The sequence below is a fragment of the Haematobia irritans genome, chromosome 1 (genome assembly GCF_050003625.1).
Source record: "Haematobia irritans isolate KBUSLIRL chromosome 1, ASM5000362v1, whole genome shotgun sequence".
Classification (NCBI taxonomy): Eukaryota; Metazoa; Arthropoda; class Insecta; order Diptera; family Muscidae; genus Haematobia; species Haematobia irritans.
Genome location: NC_134397.1, coordinates 240,581,145 through 240,606,533, shown reverse-complemented (window position 1 = coordinate 240,606,533; position 25,389 = coordinate 240,581,145). Strand labels below are relative to the sequence as shown.

General features: G+C 33.0%; 1 protein-coding gene and 1 long non-coding RNA gene across 3 annotated transcripts; both read right to left on the bottom strand.

Moving 5' to 3' along the window:
- Positions 1 to 1,151: 1,151 nt before the first annotated feature.
- Positions 1,152 to 20,303, bottom strand: krz (beta-arrestin protein kurtz). Of its 2 annotated transcripts, none has more exons than XM_075308800.1 (3): positions 19,993 to 20,303; positions 18,959 to 19,615; positions 1,152 to 3,030 (listed from the first exon to the last, which is right to left on the bottom strand). In XM_075308800.1, exons 2-3 carry the CDS (start codon positions 19,506 to 19,508, stop codon positions 2,177 to 2,179), a joined length of 1,404 nt encoding a protein of 467 aa, XP_075164915.1. In that variant the 5' UTR covers positions 19,509 to 19,615; positions 19,993 to 20,303; the 3' UTR covers positions 1,152 to 2,176. The 2 variants fall into 2 exon arrangements, with proteins under 2 accessions (XP_075164915.1, XP_075164846.1); XM_075308731.1 differs by having other exon boundaries at positions 20,103 to 20,303.
- Positions 20,304 to 20,842: 539 nt separating this feature from the next.
- LOC142219588 (uncharacterized) lies at positions 20,843 to 21,225 on the bottom strand. The gene is made up of 2 exons (XR_012717646.1): positions 21,120 to 21,225; positions 20,843 to 21,052 (listed from the first exon to the last, which is right to left on the bottom strand). It is a non-coding gene; the product is annotated as an uncharacterized LOC142219588 (long non-coding RNA).
- Positions 21,226 to 25,389: the final 4,164 nt, after the last annotated feature.

Sequence of the window (25,389 nt, the reverse complement as noted above, 5' to 3'; positions counted from 1 at the left end):
TTCAAAGTAAAAAGTAAATGGTATTACATTATATCTTATGGACCCATATCTCTTTTTACATTCCTTCGAATTCCTTCCGAATTGGAGGATGAGATGAAAATAAAAAAATTCTGCAACAAATAAGGAATACATGTGCACATTGTTATTGGTGTAAGTACATGGTTTTGAAATGGTATGCACTGTCAGAAAGTCACCTTTTGCAGGCTCAATGGACGATTTCGGCTGACGAAGGAGGCGTTCAAATGGAAAATAATTTTTGGTGGCATGTCAACGTCAATTCTATCGCATTACAATTGTCTGCCGTCTTAAAACTTTTTCGAGTGGAAGCCTTCACAATTAACTATTCTTACAAGGTGGTCCAGAAGCGTTATGTTGTCACGGAATGGTACGATAATTGGTTGATCACAATCTCTAGGATATCGATCTAGCATGTGCACTTTATATATGATTCTTTGCCAAGCTAGGATGCTCACTCCCGAACTCGACTATGACCAATTTTTGTTTAACTTTTATTGGAGTTGCATTAGTCCTAAATATTCAAAATATGTTAATTATATGTAAATTTACTACAAATTAGCAACAACTCGAACTAAAACTAATATATTTACTATTCCTATATGGCGAAAACAATGTAAAAAACAAGTGAAAAATGTTTTACGATTGCAATTTACCAATCGAAAAAATTGTCGATCAAAAAAACTCGATATCGACTCCCGTGATCCGAAAAATTTAGATTTCGATCAAAAGTTCTCGATATCGAATGCCGTGATTAGCCCCCAGTTTTTGGTTTTGTATACAAACATGCTTCAACAGTAGACAAACAGAGCAAAAATAAAAACTTTAACAATATATAAGAAAATCGAAATCAATTTGAAATTACTGAAAAAAAAGATTTTTCGATCACTAACCCCCATTTTTATGAACCTCCGTTAGATCGTACAATAAATATACATATCCAGCCTAAATTAACCAGCAACGAAAATATCTACAATTTAGTGTTTGTTAACTGACAGGTTAAAGTGCAACTGGACTACATGGGCTAAATGGCCGTAAGTTTTTTTTTTTTTTGAGAACCCGAAAGTTTTAAATTTTTGTTAAAGTGTTAAATTTTATGATTCTTAGCTTGAACTTAGTTAAAAGAACTGTGATGATTTAGTGATACCATTAAGAAATGTTTAATTTTTAATTTCTTTTATTTGCTTGGTGGTAGGTTTTATATGGATGAATATGACTGAAATAGTAATTTTGTGTGTTTTCGGGGTTCAACTTTTGTGCTAGTATTTCTGTGTATATTTTATAAGATTATAGACTTGGGTTGGGTTAGTTAGTTGGTTGGTTGGTTGGTTGGTATATGCACACATTTGCATAGTTAATAACAAACAAAACATCATCTCATCAATAATATACATATAATATACAGCATTAAGCGGCAAATTGTTTTTTGTTTTTTTTTTTTTTGTGCAGAATTTTTTTTCATATATATAAATATGTATATAATGTATATAATATGTATAGGTATAGTTTTTTTTTATATATAGCATTATGAAGAATTAACAAAAAAGAAAAAAAAATAAATTGGAAATTGTAAATGATTTGGGAGAAATTATAAATTATAGCTTAAACACTAGGACAAGGGGGGCGCAGGTGGACTTTTCTTCTCTTTCATCTTTTTTGTGGGTTTTTCTTTGACATATACAAAATACAATAATATAGAAAGTGTTGAATTGAATTTAATAATGTGACATACGTACATACTACTAAGGTCTTCTTCGTCAACATCGACATCGAATTCTTGGGATTATTGTAATATTCTTTGAGTTTTTGTTTGTTTTTCTAAATTTTCTTTAGGTTTTGCTTTGCTTTTCGTTTCCTTTTGTTTTATCTAGCTTATCCGTTTAAGGAGAAAAAAAAAAACATATATATATAGAGTATGTAAAACATTCGTTTCTGTGTTCTCATTTGTTCCTAGATAATATAAATATGTATGTAGATTAGAATTCACACTTCAACTAGTAGTCCTAACACCAATTTTTCTTTTTCTGTGGTAAAAAAAAAAACATCATCATTTTTGTTGCAACAAAGAATGTGAGTGTTTCGTGGAAATATGTATATATAATCTATGATAATACACGTATTCATTACTAAATGGCATATGGCTTGGACATTCTTCTTTCATTTAGGCTTCCGTTTCGGCGCCTTTTAATCGAAGACGGGCAAAATCTTCGAAGATAATGTCATCGTCTTGGGCATCATCATCGTCTAGTTGTATTAGATTTGTGGTCGGTACTTCTTGAATGCCGGTGGCTGTATTATTATTGGTGGTGGTGGCATCATCACCACCGACCAGTACTAGTTGGGCATCACCACCACGTATACTCTGACGTGGTGACTTGTCACTGAGTAGAGGATTCTCTTCCTCCTCCGGTTTGGGATGCATTAATGTGAATGGCAATTCGGCTACCAAATCGCCACCCATTAATGGACCACTTATCAGCAATTTCACTTTCACCTTATAATGGACAATGATACCCAGACTTTCGCGTTGTGCTGGATTTGTTATGAGTGTACTTGATGCTAAATTTGTGTCTTCATGTTTCAATTGACCGTCTAGGGCTAGACCCCACTTGTCTTTATTATTGGCAAGTAGAGGACACAGTTCGAATACCTTTGATAACGTAAATCCCGGCAACACTTGACATCCATCTTCGGATTCCGTTTCGGCCACTACCGATTTGTATTGGGCCGTTGAAAACAGGCAAATATCAGCAAATTGTCGAACACATACTTTAATCTTTTTCACCGTTCGATTTGAGTTATTCGCTACGTGCACATTTATTGAAATCTTTTCACCATGATGATAGAGTTCCTTGTCCAGACTTGCCTCCAAGTGAATTTTATTTGGTTTCATCATAAACTCTTTGCTAACTTCAATCGATGGTTGTTCGCCCGCCTTGGACGGTGCGTACATAACTTTGCGTATTGTAAGGCGTACGGAATTTCGTTTGTGCGGTTTATCATCGATATGTTCACCTGTAAGAGAACAATAGTTTTTAGAATCAATTATCAAGCGTATAAAACGTTAATAATGTAAACGAAAATTTTTAAGTTTTTCAGTCTCTGATTTTTTTTTTCTAAATACTTTCAAAATGCTTTTCATTTACAACAAATGTTCCCTATCGAGTCATTTATATCTTGACGCTCACTTCATACCGGCATACCGGTAAAATGAGGTTCCTTATCATTCGTTTTAAAATTAAATTTTACTAATTTCGTTTAATTTATTTCGGGCATACTCTGTAAAAGGCTGTTGTAAGTCAAATTGGAAATAAGTAGTGCAACTAAGGCTACGTTCACGTTTGCTAAATATTTAAAAGAAATCAAAAAAAGTTTTGTTTGCACAGAAAAACCACTATTTTTATTGACTACATAAATATCCCAGCAAAAAATAGCTTAATTGGATGAAGAAATTTAAAAAAACTAAAGAACAATTATTTTCGCCAATTTATTTATTTATTTATTTTTATTTTCATTATGTAATTTGAAGCCACATAGCGGCCAATTTATGTAAATTACAATGGACTACTAATCGTGACTAAAGTATAATTGAAGTTATGACAATGTGAAAATATATGCGAGTATATAAAAAGTATAATTACATATATAAGGTATAAAATAGATTAATTAATAATATGACAAAAAATGAAATATGACAATTATAATTAATAATATGATAAAAAAAAATATAAAAAAAATGAAATATGACAAAACATTTTTAGTTCCCATTATGATTGAAAAAAGACAAAATAAGAAAATATTATTTACTCAAACAAGCACAACAAAGCAGCACTACTAACTCGAGTTTGGATAAGCTTCATACAGGTGATCCAAGATGATCGAGTAATCTTTTACGATATGTCGAATCAGAAATCGAGAAGTCCTTTAAATTAGTAGGGAGACAGTTATAAGATCTGGCGATTCTAGCCTGAAATGACTTGTCCATATGACCTCTGGCAAGAGGTACAACAATCTGATTTCGCCGCGATCGGCCAAATGAAAATAAGTCCACGAGAAATCGAGGTGACTGAGCACTGAAAATTTTGTGGAAAAGAACAAGTGATCTGAAGTCAATAAAACTCGAAAATGGGCACCCCAGGAAATCCTGGACATGAGGAGATATGTGGTCATATCGACGCAATGAATGTAGATAACGGACTATTCTATGAATTGCTAGTTTAACTTTCCTTATGTTACCAGCATTTGTGCCACAAAAAACCTCAATGCCGTATAGAATATTGTACAAGTCTCTTTTTGAATGAAAAAGGCAGCATCAAATCAGAGTTGTACAATTGGCGTAGAGTCAAATTCGTTTGACTAATAACATTGTCTATATGTAGATCAAATGAAAGTCTATCGTCAATGGTAACCCCCAAACATTTTAAATGGTGGACGACTTCAATATCACACCCATTATAAGAAAGAGTTAGTCCAATATCAGGATGAGATGAAAAAATTAATGCTTTTGTCTTATCTGCTTTTGTTAATTTCACTTTTTATATTCTAATTATCTAATTTTTACAATCTGAAAAACTTTTTCGCTCCGACCGGGTTTTGCATCTGAGTTGTTGGCTCTATAACAGAATGTCTTAGCACACTTAGCCATAAACGTCATTGAACACAAAGCGTCGAGACGTGGAAGTGAAAAATTCAACAGACACAGGTTCAAATCCCCGCAGGGCTGAAAATTTTATACCCTCCACCATAGGATGGGGGGTATATTAACTTTGTCATTCCGTTTGTAACACATCGAAATATTGCTCTAAGACCTCATAAAGTATATATATTCTAGGCCGTGGTGAAATTGTGAGTCGATCTAAGCATGTCCGTCCGTCTGTTGAAACAAGCTATCGACTTGAAACTTGGCACAAATAGTTGTAGGTCGGATGGTATTGCAAATGGGCCATATCGGACCTCTTTTACGTATAGCCCCCATATAAACCGACCCCCAGATTTGGCTTGCGGTGTCTCTTTTTGGAGGAGCAAAATTCATCTGATCCGGTTGAAATTTGGTACGTGGTGTTAGTATATGGCCTCAAACATCCGTGCACAAATTGGTCCATATCGGTCGATAATTACATATATAGCCCTCATAAAAACCGATCTCCTGATTTGCCCTCCGGAGCCTCTTGATAGAGCAAAATTCATCCGATCCGGTTGAAATTTGGTACGAGGTGCAAGTATAAGGTATTTAACCTTGCAAAAATTGGTCCATATCGGTCCATAATTATATATAGCCCCCATATATACCGATCACCAGATTTGAACTCCGGAGCCTCTTGAAAGAGCAAACTTCTTCCGATTCGGTTGAAATTTGATACGCAGTGTTAGAATATGGTCTCTAACAACCATGCAAAAATTGGTCCATATCGGTCCATAATTATATATAGCCCCCATATAAACCGTTCCCCAGATTTGACCTCCGGAGCCTCTTGGAGGAGCAAAATTCATCCGGTTGAAATTTGGAACGTGGTGTTAGTATATGGCCGCTAACAACCATGCCAAAATTGGCCCATATAGGTCTATAGTTATATATAGCCGATCCCCAATCACACAAAAATTGGTCCATATCGGTTCATAATCATGGTTGCCATTCGAGCCAAAAATAATCTATCAAAATGTTTTGGTTTTGTTCTTTTTCCTCTACTCTTGTAGTTTAGTCAACGCAATGGTTTTTAAGCTGAGATCTAAACAACAAATATGATTGAAGTACAAACCAACAATAACAAAACAAAACTAAATTTTATTTCTATAGAATATTTTGTCAAGATTTTATTTCTATAGAAAATTTTGGTTAAATTTTATTTCTATAAAAAAATTTTGTCAAAATTTTATTTCTATAGAAAATGTTTTCAAAATTTTATTTCTACAAAAAAATTTGTCAAAATTTTATTTCTATAGAAAATTTTGTCAAACTGAATAATATACGTATATAATCGGCCTTTTTTAGTTTAATATATAGCACGTATGGACTAATTTCCAATAGACTGTGTTAGGAATTTTTAAGATACCTTGCCATCGGCAAATGTTACCGCAACCCAAGTAATTCGATTGTGATTGTGGGGTGATATCTCCGGCACTGTTTAACCTTTACCTGTCCTCGATTCCACACCCACCTGACGGCGTCGAGATTGTATCATATGCGGATAACTGTACAATCTTGGCATCTGGGCCCAATGTTGATGACATCTGCGATCGTTTAAATGTCTACTTAGCTAATCTTACCAGTTATTTCACTGCGAGAAACTTGAGGATATCCCCCACCAAATCCTCAGCCACACTATTCACTACATGGACGGTCAGTGGTAAACTATGCAGCGCCAGTGTGGACACCGCAGAGTAGTGATACGCAGTGGAATAACATTCAAACCTGTGAGAACGCTGCCCTTAGAACTGCGACTGGGTGTCTCCGCAGCACACCCCTGGATCACCTTTATGTGGAGACAAAGATCATCCCTGTGCGAAGACACAACTACATGTTGTCAAAGCAGTATCTCCTGGGTTGTTATCGCAGTAATCATCCAAACCACCATCTCATGGATGCACAACCACCACCCAGGAACGTAAGGGTTGATATACATAATCTAGAGCGCGAGATCCAGCGCTACAAAAGAGAACCTCTAGATCAAGCAGCGTACCAGGCAGGTTTGAACAGGATTCATGAGGATACTGTAGCTGAAGCGGCGAGAAGCTACAAGGTTAATCCTGTTCTCGGAGTCCGTCCACCGCCCATAGCACCGGAGGAAAGACATCTCCCATGGCAGGCTATGGTAGTTTTAGCCCAGTAAAGGTACTTTTTACTATATTGTTGATTTTCTATTCCTTTTTGCGACATTTAATTTTCCAAAATTTAGATTGTGGCTTTAAACCGCCAACCAGCGTATTTTCCAAGAGTGATCCAAAAGAACTTCATCGGAAGTGGAAACAAATTGATGGAGGATTCCGGGATGCTTCCAATTGTTTCCATTTTTTTTTTTTGTTGGGTAGCGAAAACACCTCCGCAAGAACGAGGACAGAAAAGACCAGCGTTGGCTTTTTCCCTGCTAGATCTGCCTTTTTTAACAACTTTTAGTGGATAAAAATTCCTGTCATTGTCTTTTTAGCTGGCAAACTGATTTGACGAGTCATCCGCCGTATAGTTTTGGCTTGGCACCGAATGAGTTCTTTTTATTCTCAGTACGTAAAACAAAAAATGAGAGGTCAACGTATTTCGACATCTAAAAAGAAATTGATGCGTTCAGGATGCATGTTTTGGAGATACCTCAATCAGAGTGGCAAAAGGGCTTTGACAATTGGTTCAAATGCTGGCAAAAGTGTATAGATCTTAACCCTTTCATTACCGATGTCCACTTATAAGGACATTCGAAAAAGAAATTCTATTTTTACCACTTAGTTTCGATTTATTTCTCGACGTTATTTCAAGTAGAGGTTTTAATCTAAATTAGCTCTAAATATTTTCCATATTGGTGAGCACTAAAATACATTTTTATAAACTTCTTTTTTCTACTGTATGTTTCTAGTAAATGGACATTTATACAAAAACTATTGCTGATACTATTGCGGGTTCTTTTTCGTAAGGCCATTTGGCCACAATTCAAGAATCAAGTTTTCAGAACAAGCTCATATAGCTCTTGAAGTAGTTGAGGTAGGTTCTCAAAATGACAATTTTTGTTCTACATGCTCTTAGTAGAAGTAGAAACAGTTTTAAGTTTTTAATATTAGGTTTATTTCGGTAGTGAAAGGGTTAATGCGGAATATATTTTGAAAAACAACAGAGTGGTTTTCGATTACTAATGTTTCGTTTTTTTCTCTAATCCCGAAATATAAAAGGCAACCCTCCTATAAACCTTTCGAATGATATGACACGTCAAAATTGCAATTGATTGTTGTTTTCAATAAATTGCAATCAATATTATTTTCCCATTTTGAAACAATATCGAAAGAAATATCTAATATACAGTACTTTCAACAATTTGCAATAAACAGCAAAGATTTTTCAATTGAACATAAAAAAATTCATTAATCGTCATGAGTATATAAAATATAAACAAAATTTGTTTATTATAAACATTGTACTGAATTTCTTGCCGTTCAAAACGTTCAACACGATGTAGCAAAAAGTTCTATCAGACATTGAAATGTTTTTTCCAACTATGTTCCATGTTCTAATCATCAAAAAGGCAACAATATATGGTCATATCCATAGATACAAAATAAACAGTTCCGGGCCGAATCTAATTTATGTGCCACCATATATTTTATACAAGAATTGCTTCAAGAGATAACGTGTTTGTTGTGTTAATAGAAATAAAGCTTCAAGTTGCTACACAGAAAAAAATATCATATACTCCCAATATATAAATTTGATTGAAGTTTAAACCATAATCAATTAAAAAACTAGCTGATACTTGTGTGGTTTGTTGTTGCTCTCGGCGATTGCAAGGTATCTTAAATTTTCTTAACATTGTCTTCTAAATAAATTGTATTTTACTATGTAAAAGGCAGATTAAATCCCTTTATAAGCCAATTCAGTTCTTGATCGGTTTATATACACAGAAAAATCAGGGCCGTGGAGTCGAGTCAATTTTGCTCGACTACGGCTCCGACTCCGACTCCAGCATTTCTTATTAGCCTCGACTCCAGAGTCGACTCCAGGTGATGTGCATAAATCTCATTTTAACAGTATTCCAATTGTAATTTCAAGGTGTAGTGTTCCAAAAATAGACCGATTTAAGTATTCTATTTTTCCATATGTGTTTATATGTCAAAAAGAACTCTAATTTTTGATACCACTCGACGACAAATCTCAGAATTTTAGGGGTGTAGAGAACTCTAAATTTTAATTTCGGGCCAATAAATTAAAATACGACACAAGACTATATAGAGACCACATCAAAATATGGGTAGATAACAACAATCTCCAGAATATGAAGTTATAAAAACATAAAATTTCAAAAAATAATTAAGCTTCCAGAAGTTTAAGAAGTAAATTCCTGGTATTGGTCTATTTAGGCATTTTATAAAAAATAAATCTACATAAAAAAGAAAAATTCACAAACATCAAAATGTCGGGCTAATCAGACAAAAGTTTAGATATCTAAACATATGTTAAAAAATATGTGTCGGACATATAAAACAAACATAAACTGCCATAAATTAGGGCAGGTGGAATTTTAAATAACCACTACCATACAACAGATGACAGTTACGAATATTGTTTCTATAGAAGTAAAATGTTGAAACATCGATTTATAAATGGTCTATCATGGACATTAGAGGCCATCAATTTAATGTAAAGAATTTCGAGTGGCTTTGATGAAACAAACTTTCTTCCAAAAGACCGGCTCAGATGGCAGTTTGGCAGAGGTTTAATTTAAAATTATATCTGCCAAGGACATCGGGTGTATATGGAGATTTCTCAAGTAATTATCTCCATATACAAAATATGGGCCGACGGGAATTTTCCGCATTTGTTTATGGATCTCAAATCTAAATTCAAAATTTCTGAGAAATCTTATGAAAATTTTAGACTGCGAAAAATGTCGTAAACCAAATGGGAAGATGGGTTTATATGTTAGTGCTGTATCACAAAATTGTCCGGTATGACCCATCTTCGAACTCGACATGCTTACAAAAAAAAAGAACTTTAGGTTCTAATGCTATAATGCCTTAAAATTGTACCTTTATCAAGGTACAAAAAAAGAAAAATTTCACGATTTCTTTTCCAATTAAAGTCTTAATTGAGTTTTAAAAAATATTAAATTAAAAATTTAATTGATTCAACAAATTTTTTAATTGAAACAAAAATCAGTCACAAAAATTAACCGTATCAATTAATTTTTTAATTGGATCAATTAATTTTTTAATTGACTTTCAATAATTTTTTTAATTGATACTATCATTTCTGTGATTGAAGACATTTCAATTAAAAAATTAATTGGATCAATTAATTTCGTGATTGAATCAGAAAAAAAAATTTTATGTGTATATATAGGGTCATAAATCTGTAGTTTTATATGTTAAAAATGGACAATACAATTGATCAATTCAGCCCATATTCTAGTAAAACCTACTATTTATATCATCGTGAAATTTCACCCATACAAATACATTTTGAATGGCCTGAAATCCAGTACTTCGTTTTTCATTGTTCGATTAAAAACCCTAATGGAATCTAATTTGTCGAAATATTTCCTTAATTACAAAGGTATGAAGTATTTTCAAATTTTGTTTCGCCGGAGTCGTAGTCGAGCAAAATTTTTACGACTCCGGCTCCGGCTCCGACTCCAGCAAAATCTTCAGACTCCGACTCCGGCTCCGACTCCACAGCCCTGAGAAAAATATCGCCAAAATATTTCGAATTAAAAATGTAATTGAAGTTTAAAATGTTTTCAATTAATAAACTATTTGATACAATCAACTTTTTAATCAAGTATAGAAACATTAAGTTATAAAGTCAGTGATTGACATTTTAAAATGTTTAATTAAAAACTTAATTGATACAATAAACTTTTTAATCATACTCGAAAGACTAACGGCCATTTTCATGTAGCTCCGTTAAGCTTTAAGTCTCAGTTAACAGAAAGAAAAATGGAAATATATTCTCTCCGGTTGCATTTAACTGGAAAATGTTCAGCAGTTAAGTGCCTAACTGGTATATGGAATATATAGGCCATATAACAGATATGTGCATAGTACGGTTTAAAAGTTCGTTATTTAACGTAATACTAACGGAGCTTCATGAAAATGGGGGTAAGTCAATTAAAGAAAGTAATGTATTTTTTATAGCCTCCACCATAGGATGGGGGGTATATTAACTTTGTCATTCCGTTTGTAACACATCGAAATATTGCTCTAAGACCCCCATAAAGTATATATATTCTGGGTCGTGGTGAAATTCTGAGTCGATCTGAGCATGTCCGTCCGTCCGTGCGTCCGTCCGTCTGTTGAAATCACGCTAACTTCCAAACGAAACAAGCTATCGACTTGAAACTTGGCACAAGTAGTTGTTATTGATGTAGGTCGGATGGTATTGCAAATGGCCCATATCGGTCCACTTTTACGTATAGCCCCCATATAAACGGACCCCCAAATTTGGCTTGCGATTGCTCTAAGAGAAGCCGATCCGGCTAAAATTTGGTACATGGTGTTAGTATATGGTCTCTAACAACCATGCAAAAATTGGTCCACCTCGGTCCATAATTATATATAGCCCCCATATAAACCGATCCCCAGATTTGGCTTGCGAGGCCTCTAAGAGAAGCAAATTTCATCCGATCCGGCTGAAATTTGGTACATGGTGTTAGTATATGGTCTCTAACAACCATGCAAAAATTGGTCCACATTGGTCCATAATTATATGTAGCCCCCATATAACCGATCACCAGATTTGACCTACGGAGCCTCTTGGGAGACCAAAATTCATCTGATTCAGTTGAAATTTGGTACGTGGTGTTAATATATGGCCTCAAACTCCCATGCAAAAATTGGTCCACATCGGTCCATAATTATATATAGGCCCCATATAAACCGATCCCCAGATTTGATCTCCGGAGCCCCTTGGAAGAGCAAAATTCTTCCCATTCGGTTGAAATTTGGTACGTGATGTTAGTATATGGTATCCAACAACCATGCAGGAATTGGTTCCTATCAGCCCATAATTATATATAACTCCCATATAAACCGATCCCCAGATTTGACCTCCGGTGCCTTTTGGAGAAGCAAAATTCATCCGATATGCTTGAAATTTGGTACGTGGTGATCGTATATGATATTTAACAACCATACCAAAAGTTGTCCATATCAGTCCATAATCATATATAGCCCCATATAAACCGATCCCGAGATTTGGTTTTGGAGCCTCTTGGAGGAGCAAATTTCATCCGAGTGAGTTGAAATTTGGTACATTGTGCTAGTATATGGTCGTTAACAACCATGCGTAATTAGGTCCATATCGGTCTATAGTTATATATATCCCTCAGATAAATCGATTTCCAATCACACAAAAATTGGTCCATATCAAGTTCATAATTGTATATAGCTCCCATATAATCGATCCCCATATTTCAATTCTGGCTCTCTACGTACCGTGCAAAATGTCCATATCGATTCGTAATTATTTGTAGACTTAACTATACATAACTTTTTTGTCTAATATATACCACGTATGGACTAACTCACAATTTAGAAAACGATGTTAAGAAGTTTTAAGATTCGATTGTGGATGACAGTCTTTCGTAGAAGTTTCTACGCAATCCATGGTGGAGGGTACATAAGATTCGGCCTGGCCGAACTTACGGCCGTATATACTTGTTTTTTTTTTTTTTAATTTTTAACTAAAAATTTAATTCAAAAATCAATTTGTTAATCAAACCAAAATCACTAAGTCAGTTATGAAAGTAATTAAAAATAGTTACGTTTTTAATGAAAAAATTAATTGTGTTTTGCAATCAATTAATTTTAGTTGAATCAATTAAAAAATTAATTGAAATTTGCAAATGAAATCAATTAATTTTTTAATAAAGTACCTTTTTAATGTCCAATTAAATTATGATTGATACTATCATTTTCCTGATTGAAGACATTTCAATTAAAAAAATTAATTTGATTAATTAATTTCGAGATTGAATCAGAAAAAAAATTTTGTATGTATGGTAATTAGGGAATCAAATTTAAAACGGATCAGATGAAATTTGCTCCTCCAGAATGGTTCGGAAATCAAATCTGATGATCGGTTTATATTGGGGCTATATATAATTATTGACCAATATTTGTAAGAATATTAGGGACCATAAATTGAAAGTCAAAAAAAAATTAATTGAAAGTCCATTAAAAAATTAATTGATTCAATTGAAAAATTTATTTATACTATAATTTTAGTAATTGATTTCTGTTTCAATTAAACAATTTGTTGAATCAATTACATTTTTAATTGAATAATTTTTAAGACTCAATTAAGACTTTAATTGAAAAAATTTTTGTGACATATTTTTCTGTGTATAATTATGGACCGATATAGACCAAGTTTTGCGAGCTGGTTGAATACTATACATTGACGTAACGTACCAAATTTCAACCGGATCGGAAAAAATTTGCACCTCCAAGAGGCTAGTACCCTAATCTGGGGATTGGTTTATAAGGCGGCTATACCTAAATGTGGTCCGATATGGCTCATTTGCATTTCCATCCGAGCTACGTCAATCACAACTTCTTGTACCAAGTTTAAAGTCGATAGATTGTTTTGTTGTCATTGAGCTTAATATGGAATCGGGCAGCACTCAGTGATAAGAGAGAAGTTCACCAATGTGGTATCACAATGGACTGAATAGTCTAAGTGAGCCTGATACATCGGGCTGCCACCTAACCTAACCTTTGTTCGGAAGTTAGCGTGATTTCAACAAACGGAGGGACATGGCTAGATCGACTCAAAATTTCACACTGACCCACAACAATATATATATACTTTATGGTATCTGAGACCAAGATTTTGATGTGTTACAAACGGAATGATAATGTTAATATACCCCCCATCTTATGGTGGAGGATATAAAACCAAACCAACACATTGTAATCGGTTTAAACATTTTACAAAATTGTCAACATTATACGCCCTTTTATTTTGTATATTTTCGAACTGACCACCAGTGAATATATATGGGGAAATCAATCAATTGCCCTTAACCAACATAATGTCCATAGCACATAGTAAAGCCATTTTCAATCATTGTTAAACCTTCAGTAATCGACGGGATATTCCGTAATAAAATAAACATTTTTTTATCATTTAAACATGTTTCACTATGTGTTCTTGTATGTGAGTGTAGGTCTGTGTTTGCCAAATGTTTACTTTTGTAGAATGGTAAAAGTTAATAAAGTAGAAGTGTCGGGCTTCGGACCGACAGAATATATAGATTCGGCGTGTAATTATTTATTCGGCATTAAGCAGAAATTAATGATTAAATATAAAGAATTTTGTATAAACTAATTCAACAATTAAAATTGTTTGAATGAACGACATCTAAAATCTACATCTACAAAAAATGGTAGATTGTTATTGTTTGGTAGATTGGTAAAATTTTCTATAGAAATAAAATTTTGAGAAAATTTTCTATAGAAAAATAATTTTGACAAAATTTTCTATAGAAATAAAACTCTGACAAAATTTTCTATAGAAATAAAATGTTGACAAAATTTTCTATAGAAATAAAATTTTGACAAAATTTTCTATAGAAATAAAATTTCGACAAAAATTTCTATTGAAATAAAATATTGACAAAATTTTCTATAGAAATAAAATATTGACAAAATTTTCTATAGAAATAAAATATTGACAAAATTTTCTATAGAAATAAAATTTTGACAAAATTTTCTATAGAAATAAAATTTTGACAAAATTTTCTGTAGAAATAAAATGTTTGACAAAAATTTTCTGTAGCAATAAAATTTTGATTAAATTTTTATAGAAATAAAATTTTGACGAAATTTTTATACAATAAAAATTTGACAAAAATTTCTATCTATAGAAATAAAATTTTGACAAAGTTTTCTATAGAAATAAAATTTTGACAACATTTTCTATAGAAATAAAATTTTGACAACATTTTCTATAGAAATAAAATGTTGATATATGTAATATATTTTCTATAGAAATAAAATTTTGACAAAATTTTCTATAGAAATAAAATTTTGACAAAAATTTCTATCTATAGAAATAAAATTTTGACAAAATTTTCCATAGAAATAAAATTTTGACAAAATTTTCTATAGAAATAAAATGTTGTTGTTGTTTTTTTTTTGATTTCAGCTTAAAACCATGCATTGACTAAACTACAGGTGTAGCTTAACAACAGAGGAAATCATGCATTGACTAAACTACAGGTGTAGCTTAACCAATAAAGGAAAAAAACCCAACAATAACAAAACAAAACGAAATAAAATTTTCTATAGAAATAAAATTTTGACAAAGTTTTCTATAGAAATAAAATTTTGGCACAATTTTCTATAGAAATAAAATTTTGACAAAATTTTCTATAGAAATAAAATTTTGACAAAATTTTCTATAGAAATAAAATTTTGACAAAATTTTCTATAGAAATAAAAGTTTAACAAACTTTTCTATATAAATAAAATTTTGACAAAAGTTTCTATAAAATAAAATTTTGACAAAATTTTCTATAGAAATAAAATTTTGACAAAATTTTCTATAGAATTGAAATTTTGACTAAATTTTCTATAGAAATAAAATTTTGACAAAATTTTCTATAGAAATAAAATTTTGACAAAATTTTCTATATAAATAAAATTTTGTCAAACTTTTCTATATAAATAAAATTTTTACAAAGTTTTCTATAGAAATAAAATGTTGACAAAATTTTCTATAGAAATAAAAGTTTAACAAACTTTTCTATATAAATAAAATTTTGACAAACTTTTCTATGTAAATAAAAGTTTGACAAAATTTTCTATATAAATAAAATTTTAACAAAATTTTCTATAGAATTGAAATTTTGACTAAATTTTCTATAGAAATAACATTTTGATAAAATTTTCTATAGAAATAAAATTTTGACAAAATTTTCTATATAAAAAAAAATTTTGACAAAATTTTCTATATAAATAAAATTTTGACAAACTTTTCTATATAAATAAAATTTTGACAAAATTTTCTATAGAAATAAAATTTTGACAAACTTTTCTGTGTAAATAAAATTTTGACAAAAATTTCTATCTTTAGAAATAAAATTTTGACAAAAATTTCTATCTATAGAAATAAAATGTTGACGAAATTTTCTATAGAAATAAAATGTTGACAAAATTTTCTATAGAAATAAAATTTTGACAAAATTTTCTGTAGAAATAAAATTTTGACAAAATTTTCTATAGAAATAAAATTTTTTTGTTATTTTTTTGATTGCAGCTTTAAACCATGCTTTGACTAACCCAGCAAAAACTAGGTAACCACATCTCATTACAATTGACATTACCAGGAGTAAAGCTGCCATTACACGTTGCATTACATTGCGGCGAGTTATAATGACTAACTTGTAATGACAAAAATAAATACTTCTCGGTAATTTTCGAATTGTTATTCTCAAATTTTTAGGCAGTTGTAGTTAATATAATTATTCACATAATCGAGCACTTACATACAAAATCAAAAAGAATATGTAATGTAACGGTAATTCTGAAGATTTTTCCGTGAAGAATTTTTTATCACAAATATTTCATAATAATTTCAACATGTTTAATGACATTATCATATTATGTTTTAAATAAACGCTTTCTTATAGCTCTTTGATAAGCTTTGGTGTATCTACGAATAAGTCATTACATATTAGGTGATTATATGCTTTAAATGCACTACTTATTTTATGGCCGAAAGTATGCCTGGGGAGAAGTACTTTCCTCCTAGGACATGCGTATGTAAATGTAATCCGAAGCGATGCCAAATAATAAGTGGTTATTAATTTTTAAATAGGCTTACCTACAAGATTACCGGGTAATGAGAGTTTTTGCTGGGAAACTACAGGTGTAGCTTAACAACAGAGGAAATCATGCATTGAATAAACTACAGGTGTAGCTTAACCAATAAAGGAAAAAAAAAAACAACAATAACAAAACAAAACGAAACGAAATGAAATTTTGACAAAATTTTCTATAGAAATAAAATGTTGACAAAATTTTCTATAGAGATAAAATTTTGACAAAATTTTCTATAGAAATGAAATTTTGACAAAATTTTCTATTTGACAACATTTTCTATAGGAATAAAATTTTGACTAAATTTTTATAGAAATAAAATTTTGACAAAATTTTTATAGAAATAAAATTCTAACAAACTTTTCTATATAAATAAAATTTTGACAAAATTTTCTATATAAATAAAATTTTGACAAAATTTTCTATATAAATAAAATTTTGACAAAATTTTCTATATAAATAAAATATAAAAAAGAAGTTCTTTGTCATTGACCTTAATATAGAAACGATCTGCAATCATTGATAAGAGAGAAGTTCACCACTAGTGGTATCACAATGGATAGTCTCACTCTCTAGATTCATCTACAGAAATACATCAGATTAAGAAAAGAATAAATTTTGATCACTCTCCTACATATTTTGAAGCAATAAATGTCGGAAGTTGATATCAGCCATATAATTTTCCATATTTTTTTTGGCAAAGTTATTTCCTATCTCCTACGTTCAATATCTTCAGAAAACGTTGGTACCCTTCTAAAACATTGTAACCATCTTATTTATGTTGCTCTCTTCTAAAACATTGTAACCTCTACATTGTCTAAATTTCTTTATGTTTGACACAAAACCTTTATTGTTAGACCTTTATTGTTATTTATTATGAGTGTAATTGATTTAATAAATAAATATATGGATGAAAAAAGCTTGGTTGCAACAGAAAGTCAAACGATGCCGAAGAATGGCCTCAATATATCGTTTAATGAAGATTTTGTTCTACATAAGAATCTACTTAAATGATAAACCTAACCTTTGGATTCGGTTTCAAATTTGTGATTTTCAATGAAATATTACTCTTTACAGATTATTTCGGTCAACACTATGAGAGTTGTGTAATTTTATACGAAAGTAAACTCCCATTAAATATGTTAGCGTTTATGTTTCATCGCAACTATTAAAAGAAATACCCTCAATTTGTCATACAAATCTCGCGGGATATTAATAACACTTGCTGACTCTAGGCGAGGGAGTATCCACATAAGCTTTGCTTTTCAGATAGCAAGAGGACGCAACAACAACTGCAGTGACGTATGAAAATACAAACGGTATGGATTAAAACGGTTCTTGATTACACATACGACATACCAAGGAGAATGTACTACGTAAATAGGTGTGCATATATGTGAAATTATTTATTAACTAGCAACAGCAATCCCATCTACCCCGGGGCAGCAAACGTAAGCAAAAATTCCATAAAATTAGCAACAAAAACAACAAAAAAAGTAAATAATGTTTGCTTTTATGGATACCACTGAATATTGCTGTTGTTGTTGTTTTGCTATTGTATTTGTATTTTATAGCATGTATGTATGATAATAATGATGTTGTTAATTGGAGGATTCCAAAAAGATCACCGAAGAAAAACAATTCATTGAGAAAACCAATTAAGAATTTAAACAACCAACGAGTAGCCTAGTAGAACCAACAAGCACCAAACAACCATCCAACCAAAATACAGTAATGATAAATATAGTAGCTGCGTCAACAACTCGCATACCAATACTGCTAAACCTTCAACACAGGAATAAGACGACCGGCCATTGGGGCGGGCAAAAGAGGTATGGTAGGGTGTTGCGTCTGCTTGTATTGTTATTGTTGTTGATCGTCGTTGTCGACATGAGTAAGCGCATAATTTAGATGGAAAGAAACAAAAACAACAACAGCAACAAAACAATATACCATGTATATGAACTCTCCATGTATGAACTGCAGCAGCTATGGATGGATATACGTTGGTGATACGGCGGCATAATTCATGTACACATGGAATTGTTGTTCATTTGGAGAAGGGGGGGGGTAAACATGGATGGATGCTAAAGGCCACCGCCACACGCCGGCGGCCTTTTGTTTGCCTCATTGGCGATGACACACAAACGCCATCGCTGCATGCATGTGTGTCACATACAACAAAATTGTTTATCATATGAGGCTGTTTATTTGATGTCGTCGTGGGCTTTTTGGGGCGCTCAGCGTAGATGATTGATTAATTGAACTTTTTTTCATTATATAGCCTGTCCCATTGTGATCTTATGACTTTAGATAGCTTGACCTTGGTTGATCAAATCTAACATTGTTCATCAAAAGTGTAATTTTAATAAAAATTTCTAATTGAATATAGACAAGGAGGGGTGTCTTTGCCTATGATGCTTACCTACAAATGCTTTGAGTTCATAGTCCACTCCGCAGGATTTTCCAGTATCGCCCGGTGCTGGCTGTAGTGACACAGATGCCGGACAATAGGGAGGAACTTCAAAGTAAAATGGATATGCATTTGGGCCCAACTTTTTGATCAGCCTCTCCTGCAGCCGGGTCAAGGGTCTATCATTTTGTGCCGGTGGATAGATTTGTTCATTGGCAAGATATAGATCTTTGCGGAATGTTAATCCCAAGACATCCAAATCTTCGCGTCCGTATCTAAATGCAGCCAATACCTGGCCAAAGACTTTACGATCTTTAACATATTCCGGATCTATGAACACAACCCCATCGATGGGATCCACATGTGTACTATGATCGACAAAATCACGTTTTCCCAAATACACGGTAATTTTACCATTTGATGAACTTTTCTTGAAGACACGTGTTGCTTGCCTCCTCGAATTGGCATCTGCATCGCCACCCGTTGCTCCATTACCGCCATCATCATTGGCCCCAGCTGTTCCGCTATTATTACCACTTACGTTAGTGCTAAGGTTATTCATTGCTCTATTACTCTATACTTTATAGGATGATGATTCAGGCTACTTTTATTGGCTTGGCTTTTTTGTTATTGCTTCAAATTAAATTGAATCCAGTTCCGCAAGATGTCCTGTGAAAAGGAGAAAAAAAATAGATTGAGTATTTTATCCAAAATCCATTATTGCAAAATGTTTCTGTTTATATTCAGAGTACGGAATTACTCATCATACTCATAAAAATGTATCATCACACATAAAGTTTTGCGATTGGTAATTTTAATCAAATATTGTTGAAATCTCAATCTGCATTGCTGATCTATACTTAAAAATTCTTTATGCTTTATTTTCGGAAACATTTCTGAACAATCATTTAAAAAAAAATATGGCCCTGCCCTTTTTGATTGGTATCCTTCACATCAATCGTAATAAATGCCTCAATAACTCCAAAACAAAAAAAAAACCGAATGTTAAAAAATCAAAGGATTCCACTACGTATGTGTGTGTGTACCTGTTCCTTTCCACTCCTAATCGTCCTCGCTGCTAGTAATAATCTAGCACCTGTATAGTATTCCCGACGTGTGTGAACTTTATTCTTTTTAGCCGAAGCCAATTACTCACTATTTTGTATCTACTGAAATTCATTGATAAACTAGACCACGTTTAAATTCGGCATTTAATTCCTTGCTACTGTTGTGATTTGCATTATTTTTTATATTTTTTATTGTTGTTACTTTGCTACTTTTGTGTGTATTTCATGTTTAAATGAATGTCAACTCTCACTGACATTAGGTTAACACCAACCCTGTCATAGTTGGTCGGGAATATTTTTAAAATCCAACAACAACAAAATTTTTCGAAAAACCAAACCAAGATGGCGACAAATGTCAAATGAAAGGGTTGCCATATCCATAGCATATAATCGAAATTGAAATATGAAAAACGCTTAAAATCGTCAATAACACAATGATGCAATAAAAGCTCTAGTCATCATTACATAGCCCGATTTATCTACTATAGAAATTTTTTTCGGCATGCAAAATAAAGAAGTCCCGTTAAAATTTACAGAAGAATGTCTGCCAGCAATGTTCGAGCTTATACCCATCCCCTGCCAACATTTTTTGAATTTGGGGGCGCTTCTGAGAATCCCCACTACGTCGAAAACAATCATATACGACATCAAAAACTCGTCGGAAAAGCGCCGTCACTATTGAGAAGTTGCACCACGCCAAGTTACTACGAAAAAGTTTCTCATCAGTGCAATTATTAGGTGCCTATTTAGATCAATTTCGAAGGACGCCAATAAGAACCCCTGCAAACTATCAGAAAAAGTGCATTTTAAGGTAATTGTAGCAGAATCATTGTGGTCAAGTAAAACACGATTGTGTAGATGTTTATTGATTTGATTAAACATTTATAATTTCTTATAAATATAAAATTTTTCGGTTTATCTCATCACATTTAACATAATTTTTTGCATTAATAAAATAATGATGTTGAGTTTTAAGTAGCAAGTTACATATTGCATCGTCTATCAGCCAGTTTGTTTATTTTCGATGGAGACAGCGTGCCTGGAAAAATATTTGAAAAACGATCACTTTATTCTATTTGGAAAGTCGAAAATTGTTCACCATATACCTTTCACAATTTTAAGCGTAATATCTAAGTTTTCAGAACTTTATTTTCGTTTTTATTTAAATAAAATATAACAAGCTGGTTGCGCTTGGCGTTTCACAAAAAATAAAATGGCTCTTCTAACAGTAGTGATGGCAAAATACTTTCATGTACATGTTGTACTTTTTGATATGCTTCCCCCATCACAGTTCGTGATGGTGTGGTGACATTTACGAGTCTGTGGTAGCGATGAGGATAAAATGGAACTTTGAAATGCTGGCAGGGTCGCTACCATAGACTCTTATGGCAAAATACTACAGAATTTTTGATACATTTTTTATTGAAAACACTGTCAAAATTATTTCCAGAAAGAATTGCAAAGAAATCCGTCATTTGTGCATACTATGCATCCAATAACAGGTTGGCTGATAAGTCCCCGGTCTGGCGCATAGAAGGCGTCGCTAATATTAAATGCATATTATTTTTATATAGTACAAACCTTCAAATGATTCGTGTCAAAATTTGACGTCTGTAAGTCAATTAGTTTGTGAGATAGAGCGTCTTTTGTGAAGCAAATTTTGTTATTTTGATAAAATACTGTTTTCTGAAGGGAAAAATACGGTGGAACCAAAAACTTGGCTTGATAATGAGTTTCCGGACTCTGCCCCAGGGAAATCAACAATAATTGATTGGTATGCAAAATTCAAGCGTGGTGAAATGAGCACGGTGGACGGTGAACGCAGTGGACGCCCGAAAGAGGTGGTTACGGACTAAAGCCTAGTACTAAGATCACGTTTTCGCGCGAAAAACTGTTATACTCCATACAAAAAACGTTAGCGCGGAATATATACGAAATCTTTGTTTTGAGCATTTTCAAATACTAAATTTGTATTTGAAAAAAATACAACCCTGGATTTTTCGCCCGAAAAAATAGGCAGGCATATTATTTCGCATAAATAAGTTAACATCCCTGGGTTTGAACCCCTATTTACGGAGATAGATGAATATATTCGTTTTTCGCAGAAACGAACTTAGTACTAAGCAGAAAACATAAAAAAAATCCACAAAATGATTTTGAATGACCGTAAAATGAAGTTGATCGAGATAGCAGAGGCCTTAAAGATATCAAAGGAACGAGTCGGTCATATCATTCATCAATATATGCGGAATGCAAAATGGGTGCCGCGCGACTCACATTTGACCAAAAACAACAACGTGTTGATGATTCTGAGCGGTGTTTGCAGCTGTTAACTCGTAATACATCCGAGTTTTTCCGTCGATATGTGACAATGGATGAAACATGGCTCCATCACTACACTCCTGAGTCCAATCGACAGTCGGCTGAGTGGACAGCGACCGGCGAACCGTCTCCGAAGCGTGGAAAGACTGAAAAGTCCGCTGGCAAAGTAATGGCCTCTGTTTTTTGGGATGCGCATGGAATAATTTTTATCGATTATCTTGAGAAGGGAAAAACCATCAACATAAACAACCATGACTATTATATGGCGTTATTGGAGCGTTTGAAGGTCGAAATCGCGGCAAAACGGCCTCATATGAAGAAGAAAAAAGTGTTGTTCGACCAAGACAACGCACCGTGCCACAAGCGATTGAGAACGATGGCAAAAATTCATGAATTGGGCTTCGAATTGCTTCCCCACCCACCGTATTCTCCAGATCTGGCCCCCAGCGACTTTTTCTTGTTCTCAGACCTCAAAAGAATGCTCGCAGGGAAAAATTTTGGCTACAATGAAGAGGTGATCGCCGAAACTGAGGCCTATTTTGAGGCAAAACTGAAGGAGTACTACCAAAATGGTATCAAAAAATTGGAAGGTCGTTATAATCGTTGTATCGCTCTTGAAGGGAACTATGTTGAATAATAAAAACGAATTTTGACAAAAACAATGTGTTTTTCTTTGTTAAGGCCGGTACTCTGTTCGGTTTTCGCGTTGAAACTCCATACAAAATTAAAAAATGCGAAAAACTAGCGAAATTTTTCCATTTGTGGTACTTTGTTTTTTTCGAGTTGAAAAACTGACGTTTATAGCATGGCGCCATTTGCAATGTGAATTAAGAAATAATTTATTTATTAAAACTATTTGTGTGGGTTTATAACACAAACACGGATTATATTTTTGTTCCGAAACTATACAAAGGATAAAAGGAGCAGCAGATCAATTGCCCAAGGAAAATAAAATGTTAATTTTGTAATAACAAACAGCAACCACCAGCTTAATTCAATATCGCTCCCTGTAAAATAGCGCTCCAAGTTACCTAAATAAACACCGCTTTCTATGTGCGAAATAATGGTTTCTATAAAAATTTTTCGCAAGAATGAACATAGTACCGGCCTTTAGACCGGGGACTTATCAGCCAACCTGTCTTAAGTCATAATGTTTATATAATTTTGTATTCTATATTTCGGAGTGGTTTTTATTGTAATTTGACCTATATCGGCCCATGGCTGTAATTTATGAGTGCATAAATGGGAATACAACCAGCTTTAGGCAGAGGCTACCAAAATATGATTCTAAATTTCCGCCATGGATGAAGTGATGACAGTTGTGAACTTTCACTGAACAACTTTTGTAAAAGTAACACTTCAGTGGATATTTACTCGAAGCTTTTTAAAAATATAATATCCCAGCATACTGATTGGGTCTTTTTGTATACAGATGCATCAAAAAATGGAGACAATATAGCCTATGCGATTGTTGACAAAGATGGTATTGTTCTAGGCGCTAAAATTATGTGCAACATTGCTTCAATTTTTACAGCCGAAACGGCTGGCATAATCCACGCCTTAATATTGGCGAACAATCGAAAAAGAAAACTATAATTTTCACGGAAGTCTATCAGTAATCAAAGCCGTGACAAATATCGGTGACCTCAGTTGGTACACTGTAAATAAAAAACGCGATATATTGATAGCTAACAGGGGGAAAATCAAGTTCTGCTTGGTTCCCGGCCATGCCGGTCTAGTTGGGAATGACCATGCTGATATAGCCGCCAAAACGGCTTCTTCTGCTCCTTTATTTACTGATAACACTATCGAAAATCGCGATTTAAAGATACACGTTATGATGAATTTTCTACATTCTTGCAGTAAATACTTCCAACATCACCATTATAATACAATTAACCCGAATTATTCCACTCCTCAATATCCTGGAAATACAATAAAAACGAAAACACGAAGTTTTTCCCGACTACGGATGGGTCATACTATTTCAACGCATCAACATCTTATGAAAGTCAACTTGAACAACAACTGCCCTAAATGTGGAAATACCTTATCAGTATCTCATATTATAAAGAACTGTTCTCATCTCACCCACTGGCACACCACTATACTCGACAATAAAGGATTGGATATCCTAAAATCTACAACAGCAGATAATATAAATATAATTTTTAATTTCATATCTACTATCAAATTTCCAATCTAAAATTGTTTTCTAAAATTTTTAGCTGATAGCCTAAGTAGCTAATGCTAGATTTTTCTCTATTATTCTTATATTTACTATAAGTTTAATAAATAAATAAATAAATAAAAACGAATTTTGCAAAAAATGTGTTTGTCTTTGAAAGAGCGGGGACTTACCAGCCAATATGTTTATTGATCAATGGATTTTATGTGGTTTAGACATAGGTGGACTAAGGCGCGGCGCGATTGGCCACAGCATTTTTAAAGATTTTGATGGCAATATATGGCGTTTGAAAATCTTTATTGATAAAAATTAATCAGTAAAACTCAATTTAAAGTGTTCCTATAAGGTATGGGCAATGTTTAACATTACGGTCTCTGGTGCCAATTGTTTCAAGTCTACTAAACTAGTTCATTTCTCGCCACGAGAAGATGTAGAAAATATCGGTTTCAACAAAAGCAAGTTAAGTGAATTGAACATCATATACATTCTAATACGAATTGATACAGTAGAACAAGCGGATTCGTCACATGAACGAGATTTTTCTCAGTTATTAGAAAAAGGTCTGCACAGCGATTTGATAGTGAAAGTTGGAACAGTACAATTCAATGTCCATAAAGCAATATTATCGGCCCGCAGTACGGTTGTTGAAGCGATGTTTGATCATAAGTTGGCGGAGAAGATTAGAGGCTAAGAAGTTTTAGATGACATTAAACCCGATGTCTTCAAGGAGGTGTTAACATTCATTTATACTGGAAAATCACCAAGAATCTGCCAATTAGCTGATGAAATGCTACCAGCATTTCACGCTAATAAAACAAATCGACGTCGGCTAAATATCTAGTTCTGGCGGATATGTATAATATACC